This window comes from Mustela nigripes, chromosome 4 (assembly GCF_022355385.1).
Source record: "Mustela nigripes isolate SB6536 chromosome 4, MUSNIG.SB6536, whole genome shotgun sequence".
NCBI lineage: Eukaryota > Metazoa > Chordata > Mammalia > Carnivora > Mustelidae > Mustela > Mustela nigripes.
The window spans coordinates 31,903,010-31,923,484 of NC_081560.1; the positions used below are offsets into that span (position 1 = coordinate 31,903,010).

The following is a 20,475-nucleotide window of genomic DNA, read 5'->3' on the forward strand; positions in this document are numbered from 1 at the left end:
CAATCATGTATTCATACTTATAAAGTATAATTTCCAGCCCTGAAATAGGAAAGACCTTTAAATTTGAACAGAGCCTTTAAAAGTCAGAAGCCAAAATAATTACTAGGAAATTCAGAGGGGAGCAATTTTTTTTTTTTTTTTTTATTAACCAGTGAAAAAACTTATAGCCATTCTATGTATGACCTATAGCTTCTTCTAGGTGACAGCTTAGTAAAATGAGCATCAGTTGAAAGGCACTAGATGTGCCAGGCAGGATTCTTAGTTGTAAGCTGGTAAAGCCAGTATTCATGGAGTTAAGCAGGAAGGTGTTTGAGTTGCCTCCTGGGAAAGCTAGGGGAGCAGGTCTTAATCATTCAGCATCACTGACAAATGATCCCTGTCCATCTAGTATGCCGTGGGCAAGGCTTCTGCTGATGGGAGGATGTGAGGTGAGTACTACAGCTTGCTGACACCAGACAGCATGACTACCGTCTCGCTCTGGGTCTTGAGTGGTGCCTCCTCTGGCCCTGCTTTTTGCATCACCCATTTCCAAGTTGAAGCCTAAGAGCAGGTACATTTGGTTGGCCAGGCTTAGGCCCCACACCGTCTGTCCAGCTATCGGAAAGATCAGGAAAGCAGCTATTGGGCATGTTTCACTTCGACGGTGGGGGGAATCATAAGGTGGAGAAATCGCCTAACATAGGAAGGAGTTTCAGGTGCTAGACGACCGAAGAAATGACAAATGGATTGGAAAAGAACAATCAAATTATTTCTTCTAATTTATCTCATATGCCTTTTCTTCCTATGATGAATAATTGTACTTGGGCCTGCCATTTGTATTCAACACTCTCTTCTTCATTGTATATCATTATATCAATATATATCATTATATATGCTTTATAACATAGAAATGCAATTTAATTTTAAGTTGCTTTCTAGACTTTCAAGAATAACATGATAGAGAATCAGCTAAAGTAATATTTTTTGAAAGAGTATTTAGGACACCTTGTACAAGAACGGTTGTTTTTTTAGCTCATTCATGAATCTTTCTTGTATAATTCATTTTGACTCCCCAGGAACATTGTTAAGGAGGGAACTAGAGACTGAGGTCTGTGGCTCTGAGCAGAGATTGGGAAGAGAGGGTAGTTCATTTGATCCATGTCTTGCCTTCCCTCTCTTGAAACTCTCGATGAAGAGGAAGGGTCAGATGAGAACTGCGGAGCATGACTGATAAAGAAGATATTTTAATGCATCTCATCGTTAGATATTTGTTGACCAGGGTTGGGCATTTGGGTAGAGGTAGCCAGGTGGAGAATGGAACAGGATGCACTGAGTATTGAATGATTTGGGGGAGCAATGAGAAATACAGTTAAATGTCACAGAAGTATTTTGTGTTTGTGACAAACATGCACTCTGCTTTCTCATTTTGCAATTGACCATAATTGCTTTCTTCTCTGCTTTCCACTTTGAATTAAAACTAATTGCCTTTACATTGCAGCTCTGCTCCCACCTACATAGTTTTCCTTCATTCTGTAAAAACAGTTGTTTGGTGCTTCTTCATTCATGGCTTCCAGTCTGGGTGCTATTCTTGGAGCAACCACCCACTTTCTCACTACCAATGAAGCTGTCCTAGTTCTCCTAAGCTCCTCCACACAATCCAGTGCTTTTTGCAAAAGGGTTTGGTGATACTGCTCATGCAGAATTCCCCGAAAATTCGGCCACTACTTGAAAATGGTTGTGAGTAGATATATATTAGACAATAATATAACAAAGTCAACAGGAACTCCATAATCTACGTATATGGGAACCAACTTTCCTTTACAATTCTAGTAGTATGTGGTTGAGTTGTGGGTGGGGGTGTCCCTACCTGACTCATTAGGTTCACAGCTCCTAAGTCACTGCTCAGAACTGTCCCAGACTGAGCCAGTGAGAGCTTTTTTAAGCTGACTCCTTCTGACACATTTCCATCATTCTTTGAGTAACTTCCTTTCCTTCTCGCAGCAAGCCCTTCCAGGCTCATCTTGTGTTTTTCCTATCCCAACCTCTGGAATTAGCTATACTCCCAGGACCATTAGTCTCTTTTTTAATGGAAAATGGTGTTTAGAAATAAATCTAGTGTAGGAAATTATGTAGATTTCCCATAATCATATATATTTTTATAAACACATATATTTGTATTTTATTTTTATGTATCTCTGTTATTAACCATGAATTCATACTGATATTGATACCTCTGATTCTAAACCAAAGCCACAGAATATGTTCTTGTTCTTTCTCTATTTAAAGCTAACTTCTCCAGTAGTGAGAAATGTGTCTCTCAGTATTCTTCAATTTATTTACTCATTTACTCAAGCCTAGAACACACAGAGTAGTTTCAGAATTGCTAATCCATAGTATGATAAAAAGCAAATATACAAACCTGGAATTCACCATTGTTTACTGCTCTTTAAGGATATATTTCCAGGAAGTGAAGTTTATACAACTTAAGTATACAATTGATGAGCTTAAAAAATGCATAGACTTGTGGAGTCTGTACCTCTTTTTTTTTAAAGATTTTATTTATTTATTTGACAGAGGAGATCACAAGTAGGCAGAGAGGCAGGCAGAGAGAGAAGAAGAAGCAGGCTCCCTGTCGAGCAGAGAACCTGATGTGGGGCTTGATCCCAGGACCCCGGGATCACGACCTGAGCTATAGGCAGAGGCTTAACCCACTGAGCCACCCAGGCACCCTGGAATCTGTACCTCTTATAAGATAGAAAAATACTTCCATCACCAGAGAAGTTTTCCCGGAATACTTTCTCACCATAAGTTCCTTCCCCAGTCCAAGCAATCACTGAACGGTCTTCTGAGTTTTTTCATCATGAATTGATCTTATCCGTATACCTGAACTTCAGGTAAATGATGACTGTAGTTAAATATTAAGCCTTAAATGCGGGAACTGTAAATCTCAATTTTTTTCTTTTTTTAAAACTTTTTTAATATTGAAGTATAGTTGACATACAATATATATTAGTTTCAAGTGTACAACATAGTGATTGGACAGTTCTGTACATCATACAGTGCTCACCATGGTAAGTGTAGCTACTCTCTGTCACCATACACTATTATTACAGTATTACTGACTGTGTTCCCTCTGCTGTACTTTCCATTTCTGTGACCCGTTTAACTGGAAGTTTGTACTTCTTAATCCCCTTCACCTGTTTCACCCACCTGTTGGCCACCCCACCTCAGGCAGCCATCAGTTTTTTGTATTTATGTGTTTGTTTCTGTTTTTTCGTTTGTTTCTTTTTTTTTTTTTTTTTAATCCCATATGTAAGTGAAATCAAAGGATATACATGGAAGGATCTCGAGGTATTCTGCTAGGTGAAGTAAGTCAGGTGGGGAAAGATCAACTTTGTTTTCCTTTATTAAAATTGTTTTGCCTATTCTGATACAAATTAGAAATCAGTTTGTTGGTTTTTCCAAAAGTTTGCAGGGACTGAAATTTTACTGAATCTGTACACTAATTTGTTAGGCATGGACATGAATGAGATTGAGTCTTCCAACTCATCATCACAGTGTATTTGTCCATTAGTTTTCGATAATTTCTTTTAACAATGTTTTATTGTTTTAATTTCTTTTAACAATGTTTTATTGTTTTCAGTGTAGTGTCTTAAATGTCTTTTGCTGGGTCTGCTCCTAAGTATTTTATGTTTTTGATGCTATTGTAAATCACAGTGTTTAAAAACTTTTTTCCAAATATTTATTGCTAGTATACAGGTATTAACATTGGTTTTGTATGTTGACATTGTATCTTGTCATCTTGCTAAACCTGCTTATTAGTTTTAGCAGTTGTTTTGTATATTATTTAAGATTTTGTAGGTAAACAAACACATCGTCTGTGAATAGAACCCATCTTACCACTTCCTAAGTTGCCTGCCTGTCTGCCTCCCTGCCTTGTTCTCCCAACATCGCCATCATTGTGCTGACTAGAACCTGCAGTAGTGTATTGTTGAATAGAAGTAGTGAGAGAAGACTTCAGTGTTTTCTCCTTTTCTCAGGGAGGAAAGCGTGTATTTCATCATCAGGTATGATGTTACCTGTGCTTCTCTATAGATGTTCTTTATGTCACTGAGATTTTATTCTATGCTGAGAAGTTTTGTCATGAATGGGTTTTGCATTTTGTAAAATGGTTTATCTGCATCTATTGGTGTGGTCATGGTTTTTCTCTTAAGTCTTTTACGGTGGCGAATTACACTTATTTTCAAATACTGAAACAACTTGGATTCCTGATGTAAACTTCAGAGGGTCAGTTTTTAATTTATTATTGGATTTAGTTTGCCTATATTCATGAGTGATCATTTTTCTGTAAATTAAGGAAAGCACTTGACTGGTTTTGAATTGAAGGTAATTCTGGGATCATAAAATGAATTGGAACATTTCCTTCTCTCTTTTCTGAAGGGGTATGTATGGGTTTGGCAATATTTCTTTAATGTTTGGTAGACGTCACAGGTAAAGCCATATGAGCTAGAAATACTCTTTAGGGGAAGTTTTTATTTGTGGATTCAGTTTCCTTAAAATATATAAAGCCATTCCAATTTTCTTTTTCTTTTCTTTTTTAAGATTTTATAATTTATTTGACAGAGACAGAGAGCCTACAAGCAGTGGAAGAGGGAGAGTGAAGGGCAGGCTTCCAGCTGAGCAGGGAGCCTGATGCCAAGGGTTCAATCCCAGGACCCTGGGATCATTTCCTGAGCCCAAGGCAGACGCTTAACTGATTGAGTCACCCAGGCGCCTATATTCCAATTTTCTATGCCAGTTTATATAAATCCTGAAAGTTATGTGTGTCAAAGGAATTTGATTTGTTGAATTTGTTGACACAAAGTTATAAATTATTCTTTAACATTCGTTCTGTGGTAATATTCCCTCTTTTAGTCCCATTATTTACGATTTGTATTTTCTATGTTGCTCAGTCTGTTTTTTTCTAAATGTTTAATTGATCTTCTAGATGAAAAAGTTTGGCCTTGTTAATTTCTCTAGTATTTGTCTCCTATTTCATTGATTTATTACCTTTGTTATGTCTTTCCTTTCACTATATTTAATTAGCCTTACTTTTTTGAACTTCTTAAGTTGAAACTTAGATGATTGATTTGAGAAAATGCTTCTGATATATGCAATTAAAGATAGAAATTTCTCTCCATCCTCTGCTTTAGATGTTTTAAATTCTCTTCTTTCTCTGCATCCCACAGATTTTCACATGTTGTGTTTTTACTTTCATTCAGCACAAAATATATTCTAAATTCCTTTGTGATATCTTCTTAGAAATGTGTTACTTTATTTTTGAATTTTGAGCTGTTCTTCATATCATACTGTGACTTGTATATAATTCTGTTAAGATTTTAGTCATTTGTAAATTGTTGATGGTTTTCAATAGCTCAGCAAGTGCATATAAAAGTGCATATAAAAGACTGTATCTTTTATAGTCTTGGGGTATTCTGTTCCAAATAGAGATAATAATTCAATCATAATTTATATTATCGTTTCTATGTTTATAATGTCTCTTTTTTTCCTTTGGCTGCTTTCCAGATTATTTCTTGTCCTTGTTTTTAGCAGTTTTAGTATGACGTACTTAGGTATGATTTTTTTGTAACATAGATATATTCTGCTTTAGGATTGCTGAACTTTCTAGATTTTTTTTTTTTTTTTTTTACCAAATCTGTGAATTTTTTTGACTATTTTATCTCTTAATGTATTTTTCTTCCCTGCTCTCTCTCCATTTTGGACTCTAGTTATGTAGACTTCAGACCACTTTATACTGTCCTACATGTTTATTATCTATAAAGAGCAGTGTGATAACTGATGGAGCAAGTCTCAAGTGACAGGAGAGAGTGAAGTTAACTGTTGAAGAAAGCCTGACCTTGAACAGATAGAAATCTTCTTCTCTCAGAGTAAAGGGACGCAAATAGAGATTGGTGTGGTTATTTAAAAAAGAAAAAAAAAATGGTTAAGGGAGGAGATAGGATGTAGAGGGAGTGAATTTTCTTGATAAAATAAAATTAGGGTAGACTGAGAGTTTGTTGAGTGGTAATTGAGTGATGTTTTGGGAAGAGTGGCAGAAGTTTAAATATTCCCCGAAGTGTAAATGGTAGAGGAGGCTAAACAAAGGGAGAGTGATAGATGACGGGCTCAGAACTCACTATGTTTGTAGGTGTATTGGTTAGGTGGCTTCCTTTGTGTTCCACTGTCTATGGTAAGATTTAAAAATAGGTTCATCTGAGATAGGACTTATAAGGTAATGGAAGAACAAAGGTGCAAAAGAATAATGGGCACTTTTATAGTACTATAGTTTTCTGTATAAATAATGTGAGATTTGTTGAGTTGATCTCCTGTTAGAAGTCTTTCTTCAGTTTGATTCTCAAGTCTGAGATAGAAGTCATTTCAAAAGTAAAGTGTGATGACCCCTAGAGAAGAAATAATGTGGGCAAGATGTACGATGGTGAGAAAAGCTTGAGACAAGTGGAACCCGGAGTTCCATGAGGTTTGACACTGATTCAGGAGATGACGTGACTGTGAGATCACTCATTTGGCCTCTAGTTAGTTGTTATGTAAAATGAAGATAGCCCTTAAAGTTCCACAAAACATTTTTTTTTTCTGGCTTCCAAGGTAAATTATGGAACTCATATTTTTAAAATAAACTGAAAATTGACCTACTTTGGCTTTTTCCAACATTGCTATAAAAATTTGGGGCAATGGTGAATACAAAATTTAAAATTTTCTTAATAGTTCTAACTTTGTGTATGCCTTCTGCAGAAACTTATTTGATGCATTTAGAAGAGTTAAATGTCTTTTGACTATTTAGAAGTCAAATTTTCTGTGAAGCATCTAGATGACTAAAATATGCATATAAATATAGTTATATGATAACAGTATTTTTCCCCACATTTTACCTAATCTATTTATGAAGTCACCCCTAAAATTGCATATAGTAGAATAGAGTATGTGTGTATAAACAGTTGTCACTAATTATTCTTGGGGAATTATCTGAATTCCTGATCACTTATTTATAGGACCCATGCAATGCCATTCAACTTTTTCAACGCAGGAAGTATCCTAGAGTAAGTTAATGATATCTTGGATTCTAATGAGCCATTCTGTCCTCTTGGTTTTGTGACTATGCAGGTAATGGATTTTCTCAGCAGGGTGGGGGACAGGAGCATATTCTCACAACTGATGGATCATCTGAGCATCTCCTTCCTCTGTTACTGATGACTAAAAGCTGACTTACTGACTTAAATAGTTACTGGATCTTATGAGAGTATATTTAGATTTAACATCTAAGGTGGTGGTCAGTAGGGGGAGTCCTTTCTGTCTTTATCAGGTAGATCTACTTCAACCTTTATGAATGCTAAGGCCCTTGGGTGGACTGCCAGTGGAATGCTTCTCTAGGTGGGAAGGTGAAGCATGTGGGCCTCCCTCATTTGTCCTTCATGAGTATCTCATGGCAGTAGGTGCTCCTCTGGAAAGAAGTAAGAAACCTGTATAAACATGTTACAGTAGGGGATCTCAGAAGTACCCAGAAAGGCCATCAGTGTGCAGAAGTTTGTTGTTTCTGTGAACTGCATTAATTTCATTCATCCAGTCAACAATTACTGTGTGCCAGATACTATTCTAGGTCTTGGGAATAGCAGCAAAGAAGATCTAGTCCCTGCCTTCATGGAGTCACATTCCAGTGGGGGCAGGTAGGTGCTAAGCAAAGGGTTACCAGTACAGTGGGAGGGGCCACTGTTTTCCCCAGGACAGTGAGAAGGAGGCCTTGGTCAAGGTAGCCGCTGAGCAGAGGCCTGGAGGAAAAGAAGTGAGACTTTGGTGCTTTGGGTGGCTTTGTGCTATTTGAAAACCCCACCTGGAGATACAGAGGTTTTTGTTTTTTTTTTTTTTAAGCTCCTCTGCATTGATCAACTAGAAAAATGTTTCTTTGGAAAGCATAAATCCTGACGGCCTATGGCTTAGTGAGCAGACAGAGTCTTTTTGTGAAGGGAAAGGTGCCATTCTTTCCAGGCAGATGCAGCCCCATGCCTGGGCAGACACTGAGTGAGTAGACAGGGCTGGGTCTGGGCTCCCACTCACCTCTCCAGCTGGTCTTCCTTGTGCAGCGAGTGAGCTGCTTAGCCTAGGAACCCTGCATGAAGGTGTGTGGTGGAACTCTGGGCAAAGAGAACCGGAAAGCCAAAGACCCGGAGGCAGGACCCTGTGCAGGAACCAGGGAGGCCAATGTTGTGAGAGCTCAGCGAGCAAGTAGGATTGGAGGAGATGGGGTTGGACTTTGTTTCACTGATCAGTATCAGTGAAGATCATCGTTCTAGTAAAATATGATTCAGATATGATTTTGTATGATTTCTACAGCAACCCGTGATAAGAAGCTTGAGGTTAAAGTTAAGAAACACAGCAAATACAGAAGCTTAGAATTTAACTGAAGTCCTCTGTTTTCGGCACTTTTCCTTATACTGTACCTCAGGGATTCATTAACAACCTTACGGCATTAAACCTAAAAAAAAAAAAAAGAACATCAGCTCCCTTACAGAGTTCTATTTTTATAAAAACAACTTTCTGAACTCTGTATTGTGTTCTGAAGTGTCAAGTTTCTATTCATTTTCTGTCGTTGAATAGGTTTTTTAAAAATTCTCTATTGCTGTGACTTAGATGGTTTTCGCTAAACCATTTATACCTATTTTCTCATTTAATGAGTATCTAAAATATTATCTTTCCTATCACAACAATTTTAGAAATGTGGCCCTTCAGCTCTGCGTGTTACTCAGCGCTGTCCTGTGGATTTCTTTCAGCTGGAGATGGAGAAGCTTCAGCTGCAGGGCCTTGAGCAAGAGCACAAGCAGCTGGCGGCCCGCCTGGAGGAGGAGCGCGGCAAGAACAAACACGTGGTCCTGATGCTGGTCAAGGAGTGCAAACAGCTCTCAGGCAAAGTCCTAGACGAGGCCCAGAAGCTCGAGGACGTGCTGGCCAGACTGGAAGAGGAGAAGAAGAAGACAGGTACGTTAGAAGAGCAGCTCTCCGCCGAGAAACGAAAGAGCACAGAAATGGAAGCTCAGATGGAGAAACAGCTCTCTGAGTTTGACACGGAACGGGAACAGCTTCGTGCTAAACTGCACCGCGAGGAAGCCCACACCACTGACCTCAAGGAGGAGATTGACAAGATGAAGAAAATGATCGAGCAGCTGAAAAGGGGAAATGATAGCAAACCAAGCCTCTCTCTCCCGCGAAAGACGAAAGATAGGCGTTCGGTGTCCATATCTGTGGGGACAGAAGGACCTGTGACAAGGTCTGTTGCTTGCCAGACTGACCCGGCGGTAGAAAGCATTGACCACGTGAAGAAGTTGCCTTTGACTGTGCCTGTGAAGCCTCCCACAGGGAGCCCCCTAGTTTCCGCCAACACAAAAGGAAATGTGTGCCCCAGTGCCGCGCTGGGCAGACCAGGTATCGACAGGCAGGCTTCCCACGGTGACTTGATTGTCTCCTCTCTGCCTACTGTCCCCCCTCCAAGTGCAAGCAAAATTGAGGAGAACGGACCAAGCACTGGCTCGCCGAGTAGCACCCCCCCACTTCCCAATAGCACTGCCCCTCCCACCGTGCAGACGCCAACCATAGCTCCCCAGAGCCACACACAGGCAGCACCTGGGCACAGTTTACACTCACCGTGTGCCAATGCAGCTTTGCATCCAGGTCTAAACCCTCGAATCCAAGCAGCCAGATTTCGATTTCAGGGCAATGCTAATGACCCAGACCAAAATGGAAATACCACCCAAAGTCCTCCATCCAGAGATGTCTCTCCAACGAGTCGTGACAGCCTAGTGGCCAAACAGCTAGCTCGGAATACTGTGACCCAAGCACTGTCAAGATTTACGAGCCCTCCTGCAGGAGCGCCCCCGAGGCCTGGGGCGCCCTCTACGGGGGACGTTGGCACGTGCCCTCCAGTCGGTCGAACCAGTTTAAAGACTCCTGGCGTAGCACGAGTTGACAGAGGAAACCCTCCTCCTATCCCTCCAAAAAAGCCAGGGCTCTCCCAGACTCCTTCTCCACCACACCCCCAACTCAAGGTTATTATGGATAGCAGCAGGGCCTCCAGTGCGGGGGCCAAAGTTGATAACAAAACTATGGCTTCGCCTCCTTCTACTTTGCCACAAGGGAACAGGGTAATAAATGAGGAGAATCTCCCTAAATCATCTTCCCCTCAGCTGCCACCAAAACCATCCATAGATTTAACTGTGGCACCGGCAGGCTGTGGCGTTTCAGCCCTGGCCACGTCTCAGGTGGGTGCCTGGCCTGCTGAAACCCCTGGACTGAGCCAACCTGCATGTTCAGAAAGTTCCCTTGTCATTCCCACCACCATTGCCTTTTGCTCTTCCATAAACCCTGTTAGTGCCTCATCTTGTAGAACAGGTGCCTCAGACAGCCTCCTGGTAGCAGCATCAGGTAAAGGGATTGAAATATTATACCCTTTTTTGAAGAATGTGGCCTGTCTTCTCACTTGCCTTAATTTCCTTCACATTGCCTTGGAACTTTTTTTTTTATTTGATACTTTTTTCCCTATTTCTTTATCATTTTCCTCTCTCTCTCTCTCTTTTTTTTTTGTATTTTTCTTTAATGGCTCCAGGGTATGGTGATTCATCTTGCTACATCAATTGTGGTTTCTTGATACTAAGTGCTTTCTTTTTTAAAATATCTTGAAAGTAGTGGTTTGGAGCACATGGAGACCATTAATTTAGAGACACTAAAGCATTTCCATGGGAAAAAAAGACTGTTCGTTCTTGTTAAATATTTATCTCACGAGGCTTCAGTATTAGGGGGTCGTCACCAGACAATCTGTGCTCAGTTCTGTCCCTTCAGAGAGAACGTTAAAAAATCCTTTCAAGTGGTTATGAATGCTTCAGTCTACCTCGAATTGTCAAATTGATCAGATTTGCTCCATAATTGGTATGTTCTAAGTTTTAGTAGTGGTTTGGTATTCTTTTCAACCTCAAAAAGAGAGTACGTAAATTTTAAATCCCTGTTCTAAGTTTATTTTAAAGGCTGTTTATTCCGTCCCCAGCAGTTGTCTAACAGCCCCCGAGCGCAGATGGATACCATTGCGTGTAGGTATAGTGGGGAGGGTTTTCACTGCAGATGTGCTTTGTGAAGTACGTGACTCTTAAACAAAGGAGTTGATAAAGAACTGGGTTTTTCCCTTTTGTTATGCAGTGCTAGAGAAAGCATCGCTTTTTATTGACATAACTGGATTAGTTCTTCCCTGAACAAAGTGGCTCTAAAATAATGTTAAGAGTGTCGAAGATACCTTGAAAGTTGACAGCATTCTCTCTTACCGTGGACTCTTAGTGGCTACCAGAGACCATGGATTCTAATGAGAGGGAACTTTAAGAATTAAGGGAAGGGCTGAGTAATGTTATTTATATTTAAAACTCAGGAGTGTGGAATGGGAATGAGAAAAATAGGGAGCACAGTTCTTGCTAATTGTCAGGTAATGAGAGCAATATGCCAGCATTGACTTACCTAATTATAAACTGTTCCTTGAAATTATGCTCATTGAGAGGCTGCTATTCGTATTTTGGTGCATAATTGGGAATTGGGAAACAGGATGGCCTTTGCTGTCAGTGAGACCTGTGCTGGAATCTAGACCCTGCAGTTTATAGCTGTGTGTTTTGGTGATTCTCTTGGACTGAGCAAATTTTCCCTTTCTTCATGTGGAGTTTATGCTTCTCAGATGAGGTAGGGTGGCTGTTAGGATTAACTACCCTAACGTTCAAAGAGCTTGGTCTTGCACTTGGAGCAGCATGAGTGATGAATAAATAGAGGTGATACTCTTGCTTCATTGATATTGTTGCTTAAAGCATTTTCAAAAATTTGCTTTAAAATTGATGTCACTATTAGTACTTTGTGATTGTCTTTACAGCATTCAGCCTTCCATATTTTTTTTTTAAAGATTTTATTTATTTATCGGGGGCAGGGAGAGAGTGAGCACAGGCAGACAGAATGGCAGGCAGAGGCAGAGGGAGAAGCAGGCTCCCTGCAGAGCAAGGAGCCCGATGTGGGACTTGATCCCAGGACGCTGGGATCATGACCCGAGCCGAAGGCAGCTGCTTAACGAACTGAGCCACCCAGGCGTCCCCAGCCTTCCATATTTTTAATTCAAAATGGTATCACTGAGCTGAACAGCCCTTCCCATGGCATAAGAATGATGGTAGCTGTTTTCCAGAGCTAAATCCACATTCAAAGTAGGAATTTTTACTGCCATTCAGGAGAACCAGAGAATGTACCATAAGGTCTGAGGGCCATCTCAAAGCAGAGATTCCAAAACCCTTGGGAGCCACAACGGTACTGTTGACATAAAGGCACAAACTGTAAAACGAAAAACACTTGTTGTTTTGTCAGGTTTTCTTTTATCTTATTTTTTAAAGATTTTTATTTATTTATTGGACAGAGACACAGGGAGAGAGAGAACCCAAGCAGGGGAGTGGGAGAGGGAGAAACAGGCTTCTTGCTGAGCAGGCAGCTGGATGCGGGGATCCCACGACCCCGGGATCATGACCTGAGCCCAAGGCAGATGCCCAACAACTGAGCTACCCAGGCATCCCTTGTCAGCTTTTAAAAAAAAACTATAAAACCATCTTTGCTTTGGACTGTAATGCTTCGCCAGTTATTTCCTCAGTCATGACTGTGCTCCAAGGTTCAGCCTCAAGTGTCTTGGTTTCAGTGGAAAAGCTTTAAAATCAGCATCCATAACTGAGGAACATTTTGTCAGCAGGATCTCAAACTCGGTAGACAATTCCTAGACTGTCACATGTTCGCCAGAATGACCTAGCTAGGAGAGAGTGGAATTTTGGATAAAGGCGCTATGATCCCTCTGAAAAATGCCCTTTGCTTGTGTCTAGAGAGCAAAAGAGGATAAATGAGGGAACCAGAGTAACAGCAGCCACTGAAGATAGGTGAAACTGGTACCTTATTTTCTGTTCTCTGGTTTTGCAGTTGGCCAAAATCATCTCAGGGTTCCAGAATTACCCAGTGGGATGATAAGTTTCTAAATTACTTGGTTATAGGGAGGAATAGTCATTCAGCAAGCTTTCCCTGAGCATCTAGTCTTGGGAATAAAAAAGTTATTACAGTAACATAAGAAGGGTGATTAAATCAACTGTGGTTGCAGGTCAGCCTAACTTTTCCAAATGAGATCCTGGATTTCAACTGCTTTTCATTTGGGTTGCCCCTATGTTTGCCGCCATGCCTCTAGCCGCCAGGAAGCACCAGAGCTCCTTCCGTCTTGCTTCTTAACCTATCTGTGCCTGGGTGAACTTGGGTCTCTCCAAATCATAAGCTCATTGAAGGTTATTAATCTTCTAAATAGCCACTAATGCCATTGTGGTTGGTAGGAGCAGGGTATGAGGACAGAGCACATCTGCGAAATCCTTGGTAGGTAGATGTCTGTTCAAATTTAGTGAGGAGTAGAGCTCTGGACTGAGCCTAAGAAGAAGGCGGGGTTAGTCCACTTCTGCCTCTTTCTAGTGTAACCCTAAAGAGCCCGTTTGTTCTGAGCCATTAGCTTTTTCATCTAAAAATGAAATCATTGAACCAAAAAAAAAAAAAAAAAATAGTTTCAGACCAGAAAGATTTATTAAACTTGCCTGTTGAATTTTTCAAACAGCAGTACACTACCTCTCCCTTCCTGGAGAATCACTAGATCCCATATCTTTAAAATTCTCAAATTCTGAGTTTCTATATTTGCTTATATCTGTGACAAACAATTACAATTTAGCTAAAGCACTCCTGAAGAGAATTGCAATGACAGAAGATACCACTTTAATGAATTATGCTGTAAATTTCTCTGTTAGCAGTTTCTGTAGCCAAATGTTAAATTTTTAAATAGCATTTTAAATTCTAAATGAATTAAAATTTCTTGTTCCTCCTGAACTTATCCAATGAATGCATTTTAACTGTTAGATAAATAGACGTCTAAATCAGAAATCACCCTAGGCAGTTGAGTTTTCATACCCTTGGAAACTTGTTTCTGGTTTCTTTTTGGTTTGGGGTTTTTTTGGGGGGAGGGTGGTAGTGGTTTGGTACATTTTATTTAATTTGGTTCAGACATTTTTTTCCTTAAACATTTATTAAAAAAAAAAATGATCCTCCCTCTAAGATTGGCTTAAAGTCTAAATCTGGAAATGAGACCTATTTGAGCTATGACATTAACCTTCTCCACACTCTGAAGCTGATGCCAGAAGCTGTTCTCAACTTCTGTTCCCTCTTGCATTGCATGTTCTGTTCCCTTTGTCACCCACCGCATGTTCTGCATATGCTCACCTTTACTAATGTTTGCATATGACGCTGCCAAGCTGAATGACCTTTTCCTAACCTCATTAAAGTAGCTGTATGATGCAGGTCTGTTCTGTCATTACCTAAGCAGTCAATAAATCTTACCGTTTTTATTATTGTTGGGAATTTCAAATGAACAATAAAAACCCATAGCAAAATTTTACTTTATCCCATATGGATGGAAGGATTCATTTAAATAACTTTAGCTATTGGAAATGATAGTGGGGATAAAAGTTTTTTATTTAAACTTTAAGAATACTTGGTATTTCTAAAGCATTTTTCCTTTTAAAAATATATTCCACACCTCTTAGAAAATAAAAAAACAAATTCCTCTTGTTTTGTATGACAGAAAACCGAGTTCTTGAGTGGTCTAAAGATTGAGAAAATTTTTGAATAAATATTTTCTCTTTCAGATAGCTTAGCATTAACAATAGAGTTTCTCAGCATACTATATCCCAAGTTTCCATAGAAGGCATTTAGAAATAAATCTGCATTTAAATGGTCACCAAAAGCCTAGAATTGCATTGGAAAAAAAAAAAAATGAAGATAAAATCTAAAAGAAGAGCAAATCATTTGATATATAGGTGTTGTTATTCTTTATAGGATACCAATAACAAAGACTGTTTGGAGGAGCTAGAGAAGGTGGGGGTAGCCAGGAGGACAGTGGGGGTGGAGGAGGGAGAAGGGTTGGGAGAGAGCACCAGGAGCTCAAGCGGAGAAACTCACTGAGTTGTGAGCCACACTCCCTTCTGTTCCACAGAGGACCACCTTGCAATGCCTTCGTGTTACTTTTGTGTTTGCTTTGCAGTCAAGGTGTCATACCTTGGTGTTTATAATTTCTCTGTTTATCATCCATTTCTAATAAGTACTGATTTAATTTTTGTGGGCTTGTTTTTTTGTTTGTTTTTAAGAAAATACAAAAGGTAAAATGTACCAGAGAGGAGCCTTCTTGTAAGTATGAAGTAAAAATACTACTTTTGTAAGAAGAGCTAATGAATATCAATGGGGAAATACCATAAAGCTTAGATAAATATTTAATTTTATAAGCATTTGAATTTTGTTTGTCATTGCAGTCTAATAGGGTAAAAACAATAAATTATTCATGGACCCAAATGATTAATTATGAAGATGTAATATCCAGCTTTTAATAAACAGACTAGTTTTATATGTATAAACTGCTTTTTTTCACAAATAATTTTTAAAACACCAAGAAATCTTTTGCTTTTAATATTTGTTAAAGTAATTCAGGTCTCAATTAAATAAATTTATTACATATTAATGTAATACCCATATATGTAGAATATTATCCTGATACCAAGGTGAAGGAAACATAAAAAGATCATCTGTTATGTCCCACTACAGAGAATGTTACTGGGTTTATGCAGAAAGTGTACCCTGAGGAGTGAATATGTGCACATAGGCCCCTCCGTATATACCATATATACCGGGATTACTTTAAGGTATTTGGGGCTTCAAAAGGAAGAAAGTACAATGACTTATTTTGAAAGTTAATTGTATCTAAAACACATAAAATACCTATATATCACGTTAAATAAACATTTTTACTTTACTGTTTTTACAGCCTTTTGACCAAGGAAGAATTCAGAAAATTTTCCATGCTATATGCAGCCGACTTCACATACTTAACAGATTCTCTTCTAAAGCTGCTAAATACTGATGAGAAATATCTAACTATGATAACTCTTATGATTCTTATTAAAACTATATGGTAGAGTGCCCTGTTTTGTTGGCTAGTAAAAGTTTCTGGTACATAAGTTATAAAGATGGCCAGATGACAAAGTCTTCAGAATCATGTCTTGCATATTTGTGCTGGTATACAAAGATTCTAGATTCAATTCAATTCAAAGTATTCTAGATTCAATTATATATGTTGTGTTTCTTTTAGCTCTTGATATGACTAGCACTTGGGTCCCTTCATTATTTTTCCCCAAATAAGGGAGTTCAAGTAACTTAAATAGATTTCTTAGCAATATTTGATCGCTCTTAGTGATCTGTATAAATTTTTAGTTAAATACCTTGGAAACATGGTTGAAAAAATAAAATCTCTATTTCTTACAATTATTTCTATACCTAAAGATGTCAGTTCACTATTCAGATTGATATTGAAATTGAGGAAATATGTTCGTAATTTTAAAATTCAAATTGTTTTGAAACCTTGAAGTGGAATTTGAACTTTTAAAATGAGAGAGCCATCTTAGTTTCCTAAAACCGACCACTACTTTAACATTTATAAGACTGACAACTAAAAATAATATGTCACTGTGTATATTAATTTAATTAGCAGATACAAGATTGAAATAACAGTACAGGTTTGTGCTAAGTAAATATTAACATTGATAATGTTAGAAACCACATAATCCTCTAAGGATACATATTCATATGCCTGTGCGTGTGCGTGCGTGCGTGTGTGTGTGTGTGTGTGTGTGTGTAATTCAGAAACAAGTGGGTAATATCTGTCTCTTGTCCTTGCTCCTACTCTAACTAGGGTCACTTTAACCCACAGGCTGGTCACCCTCCCTAACCCCTTTGCTAATGAGTGGTGGTCCTGCCCCCCTGGCTGGCAGGCCCACCCTTCTTCAGCAAGCTGCTGCCCAGGGAAATGTCACTTTATTATCAATGCTGCTTAATGAAGAAGGACTGGACATTAATTACTCCTGTGAAGATGGCCATTCTGCCTTGTATTCTGCTGCTAAGAATGGACATACAGGTAAAGATGGCAAGATCTTATCTTTTGCAAAAGGATGGGGAGTCAAAAGCACTGGTAACCATTGCCATGAGCAAAAGGTTCTTTTGGTTTTGATTTTCTCTTACAGGTAGTAGTGGATGATTTTTCTTTTTTTTGCATGATTTAACAATTTTGTAAATATTGTTAAAAAATTCCAAACTATAGTTTTGTAAAAATGTAAAATTTCAGGGGCACCTGGGTGGCTCAGTCTGTTGAGCAACGGACTTTTGATTTCCCCTCAGGTCATGATCTGAGGGTTGTGAGATCAACCCCCCATTGGGCTCCATGCTCAATGCAGGGTCTGCCCAAGATTTTCTCTCTTTTTCCTTTCCCTCTGCCTCTGTCCTCCCATGCTCACTCACTCACTCTCAAATAAATAAAAATCTCTTTTTAAAGTAGATTTTATTGCAGCTAGCAAAAAGTGATCTTTGTTTTATGACAATGATATGTATTGTGTATGTCAAAATCTGGGGTCTAGTACTATGAAGCACATTTTAGAAGAAAGCCTTCCATCTATAATCACTTTAGTCAGGACAAAATAGCTCTAATTTGTCTGTTAAAATACCTGTGTGTGAAAGTCATAGTGACCGGGCTTAACACATGCTACAGTGAGGGCAAGTTTTAGAAGTTAGAGAAGATCATGGGTCTGAAACTGTTCTGTCATTGGAACAATTTATAGTTATTTGGATTTTTTTAAAGAGAACTGAGGAGTTGTACAGCTACAAACGACATATTGATGGAGTCTTGGAATTATTCTTGTTTCTCAAGTCTTGTGGTCAAATTTGCTAAAACATATGGTTGTGCAGAAAAAGATAATTTGCCGGCAAATCCAGAATCAAATAGCATTGCTCATATAAGCTGCGTGATTGTTGAGTACTTTGGAGAAGTTTTCAGAGCTTCACTGTGTTCAAGTGGACTAATTGGAAGAATCCAGTGAGCTAAGAAGATAGCTCGTGATTTTAAAAGTACTTTTGGATTCTTCTTTACTTCAAAAGCCCTGTGGGAATTTTCTTTAATGTCGAGAAATTAAATCTGGTAAATAGCATGAGGAACCTGAGTCCTAGATGATATTTATGCCAGAGTCAGATGACTTTATGTGGGTTTACCTTACCCATGGAGTAGGATGACCATCACATGGAAGTGTTTCAAAGGTTAATTATCACAAAGTAAGAATTTAACTCTTTAAATACAAAGATGGTATTTCAATTCGGCAAGTAGATTTTGTTCTCTACCCAATAACGTTATCTCCTGGTATAGACTGGTGGAAAAATCTGGCAGAACATTTTTTTTTTTTTAGATTTTATTTATTTATTTGACAGAGAGAGTGATCACAAGCAGGCAGAGAGGCAGGCAGAAAGAGAGGAGGAAGCAGGCTCCCTGCTGAGCAGAGAGCCCGATGTGGGGCTGGATCCCAGGACCCTGAGATCATGACCTGAGCCAAAGGCAGAGGCTTAACCCACTGATCCACCCAGGCACCCCAACATTTTCTGATATATAACAGTCTTATCTCTCATCAGCAACTCTTCCCAAAGTAACACACACACACACACACACACACACACACATATACACACACAGTCTTACCTAGTTGGTGAGTCTAGGGCGTTGGCATCTTCTGGAAAAGAGGCTACTTTTCTCTGTAAATAGCTTGCGGGGTCTCATATGCACCATGCTAGAATTGTCAGGTGGACTGTGCACGGGAGAGGTCCTTTGGGTTTAGCATCTATGTAGAGCTTGTTTAGAATTTGGCTCACCATAACTCTAAATGGGGAATTTAAATGGCTTTCTATTAAAATCCACAGACTGTGTGAGATTGCTGCTGAATGCAGAAGCCCAAGTCAATGCTGCTGATAAAAATGGCTTCACACCCTTGTGTGCTGCAGCTGCTCAGGGACATTTCAAGTAAGTGGTGCTCTGAATTCTTCCTTTTCCCCCCAGTGAAAAGAGTCTCTATAATCTGCACACATATTTCAGTTCTGGCTGAATGTGTAAGCTAGTGCTTAAAATCCACTGGCAAATAAATTCACTAAATATATTTGAAGATTTAAATGAGAAGTAGGATCCTAAATTTGCTCTTCTTCTTTAAAGGAGAATAGTTGTGTATGAGGAACATGAAGAAGAGAAATGGGTTGTGTGTCGACCTCACGTGAATGAACTTGGTTCTGAAGAAAATCGATTTATTGTCTATCAGCATATATGCAATGATACATACACTATTAAAGACTGTAATTCACTGTTAACCGATCCCCCCAACACAAGAAAGCTTTTTTACTTGTGATGGCATTAAAAGCAAATTCAAGAATTAGATCAATTACGAGAATCTTAACTTCTGAGTGGCACTTCATTCAGTATTAAATCCCAGTGTATTCACCTTGTTTTATCATCTTAAAAAATTGAAGCAGAAACTTTTCATACTAAAAGTAATTAGAGCACAAACCCAAAAGAACCTACCAACTGAAATATGTGTAAGTTTAACAGTGATTTCTTCAGGACCCTCCCAAGTCTGTTGAACACAGACATGGCTTTTTAAAATTAAGAGTCATGGTTTAATAAAATAGAATGCCACTAAGCTACCTGCTTTCTCTTCCTGTGCTGAAATGTCCTGTAGGGAATGCAAGCTGTTTATCTAACTGTCTTGATAGAAACTTTTTTTTTTTTAAGTTTTTTAAAACTTTAAATTCAATTAACATATGATGTATTAAGAGATTCAGATGTAGAGGTCAGTGATTCATCAGTCTTATGTAACCCCCAGTGCTCATTACATCCCGTGCCCTCCTTAATACCCATCACCCAGTTACCCCATCCCCCCATGTCCCTTCCAGCAACCCTCAGTTTGTTTCTTATGATTAACAGTCTCTTATAGTTGGTCTCCCTCTCTGATTTTGTCTTGTTTTGTTTTTCTTTTTTCCTTCCTTCCCCTACGATCCTCTGTTTTCTTATATTTCACGTAGGAAAAAAAAATTCACGTATGAGTGAGATCATATGATAATTGTCTTTCTCTGGTTGACTTATTTCATTCAGCATAATACGCTCTAGTTCCATCCTCGTCATTGCAAATGGCAATGTGGCTATCGTGGACATTGCTGCTGTAAACACTGGGGAACAGCTGCCCCTTCAGATCACATTTGTATCTTTGGGGTAAATCCCTAGTGTGATTGCTGGGTCGTAGGGTTACTCTATTCTCAGCTTTTTGAGGAACCTCCATACTTTTCCCAGAGTGGCTGCACCAGCTTGCATTCCCACCAGTAGTGTAAGAGGGTTCCTCTTTCTCTGCATCGTTGCCAACATCTATCATTTCCTGACTTGTTAATATTAGCTATCTGATAGAAATATTCTTAACATACTTCATAATTCCTATAATACAGGTTTTTTTTTTTTTTAAGATTTTATTTATTTATTTG

General features: G+C 38.9%; 1 protein-coding gene across 3 annotated transcripts in view; it reads left to right on the top strand.

Annotated features, from left to right (window-relative positions):
- Nucleotides 1-20,475, top strand: part of CTTNBP2 (cortactin binding protein 2) — a 148,914-nt gene that overhangs the window by 64,294 nt on the left and 64,145 nt on the right. For 2 of the 3 annotated variants that reach the window (XM_059396520.1, XM_059396519.1), the window contains exons 4-6: nt 8,799-10,443; nt 16,853-17,056; nt 18,877-18,976. In XM_059396520.1, the coding sequence (XP_059252503.1) occupies nt 8,799-10,443; nt 16,853-17,056; nt 18,877-18,976 (1,949 nt within the window). Of the gene's footprint in view, nt 1-8,798; nt 10,444-16,852; nt 17,057-18,876; nt 18,977-20,475 lie in introns of those variants that run through there. The other variant, XM_059396521.1, reaches the window with a different exon arrangement.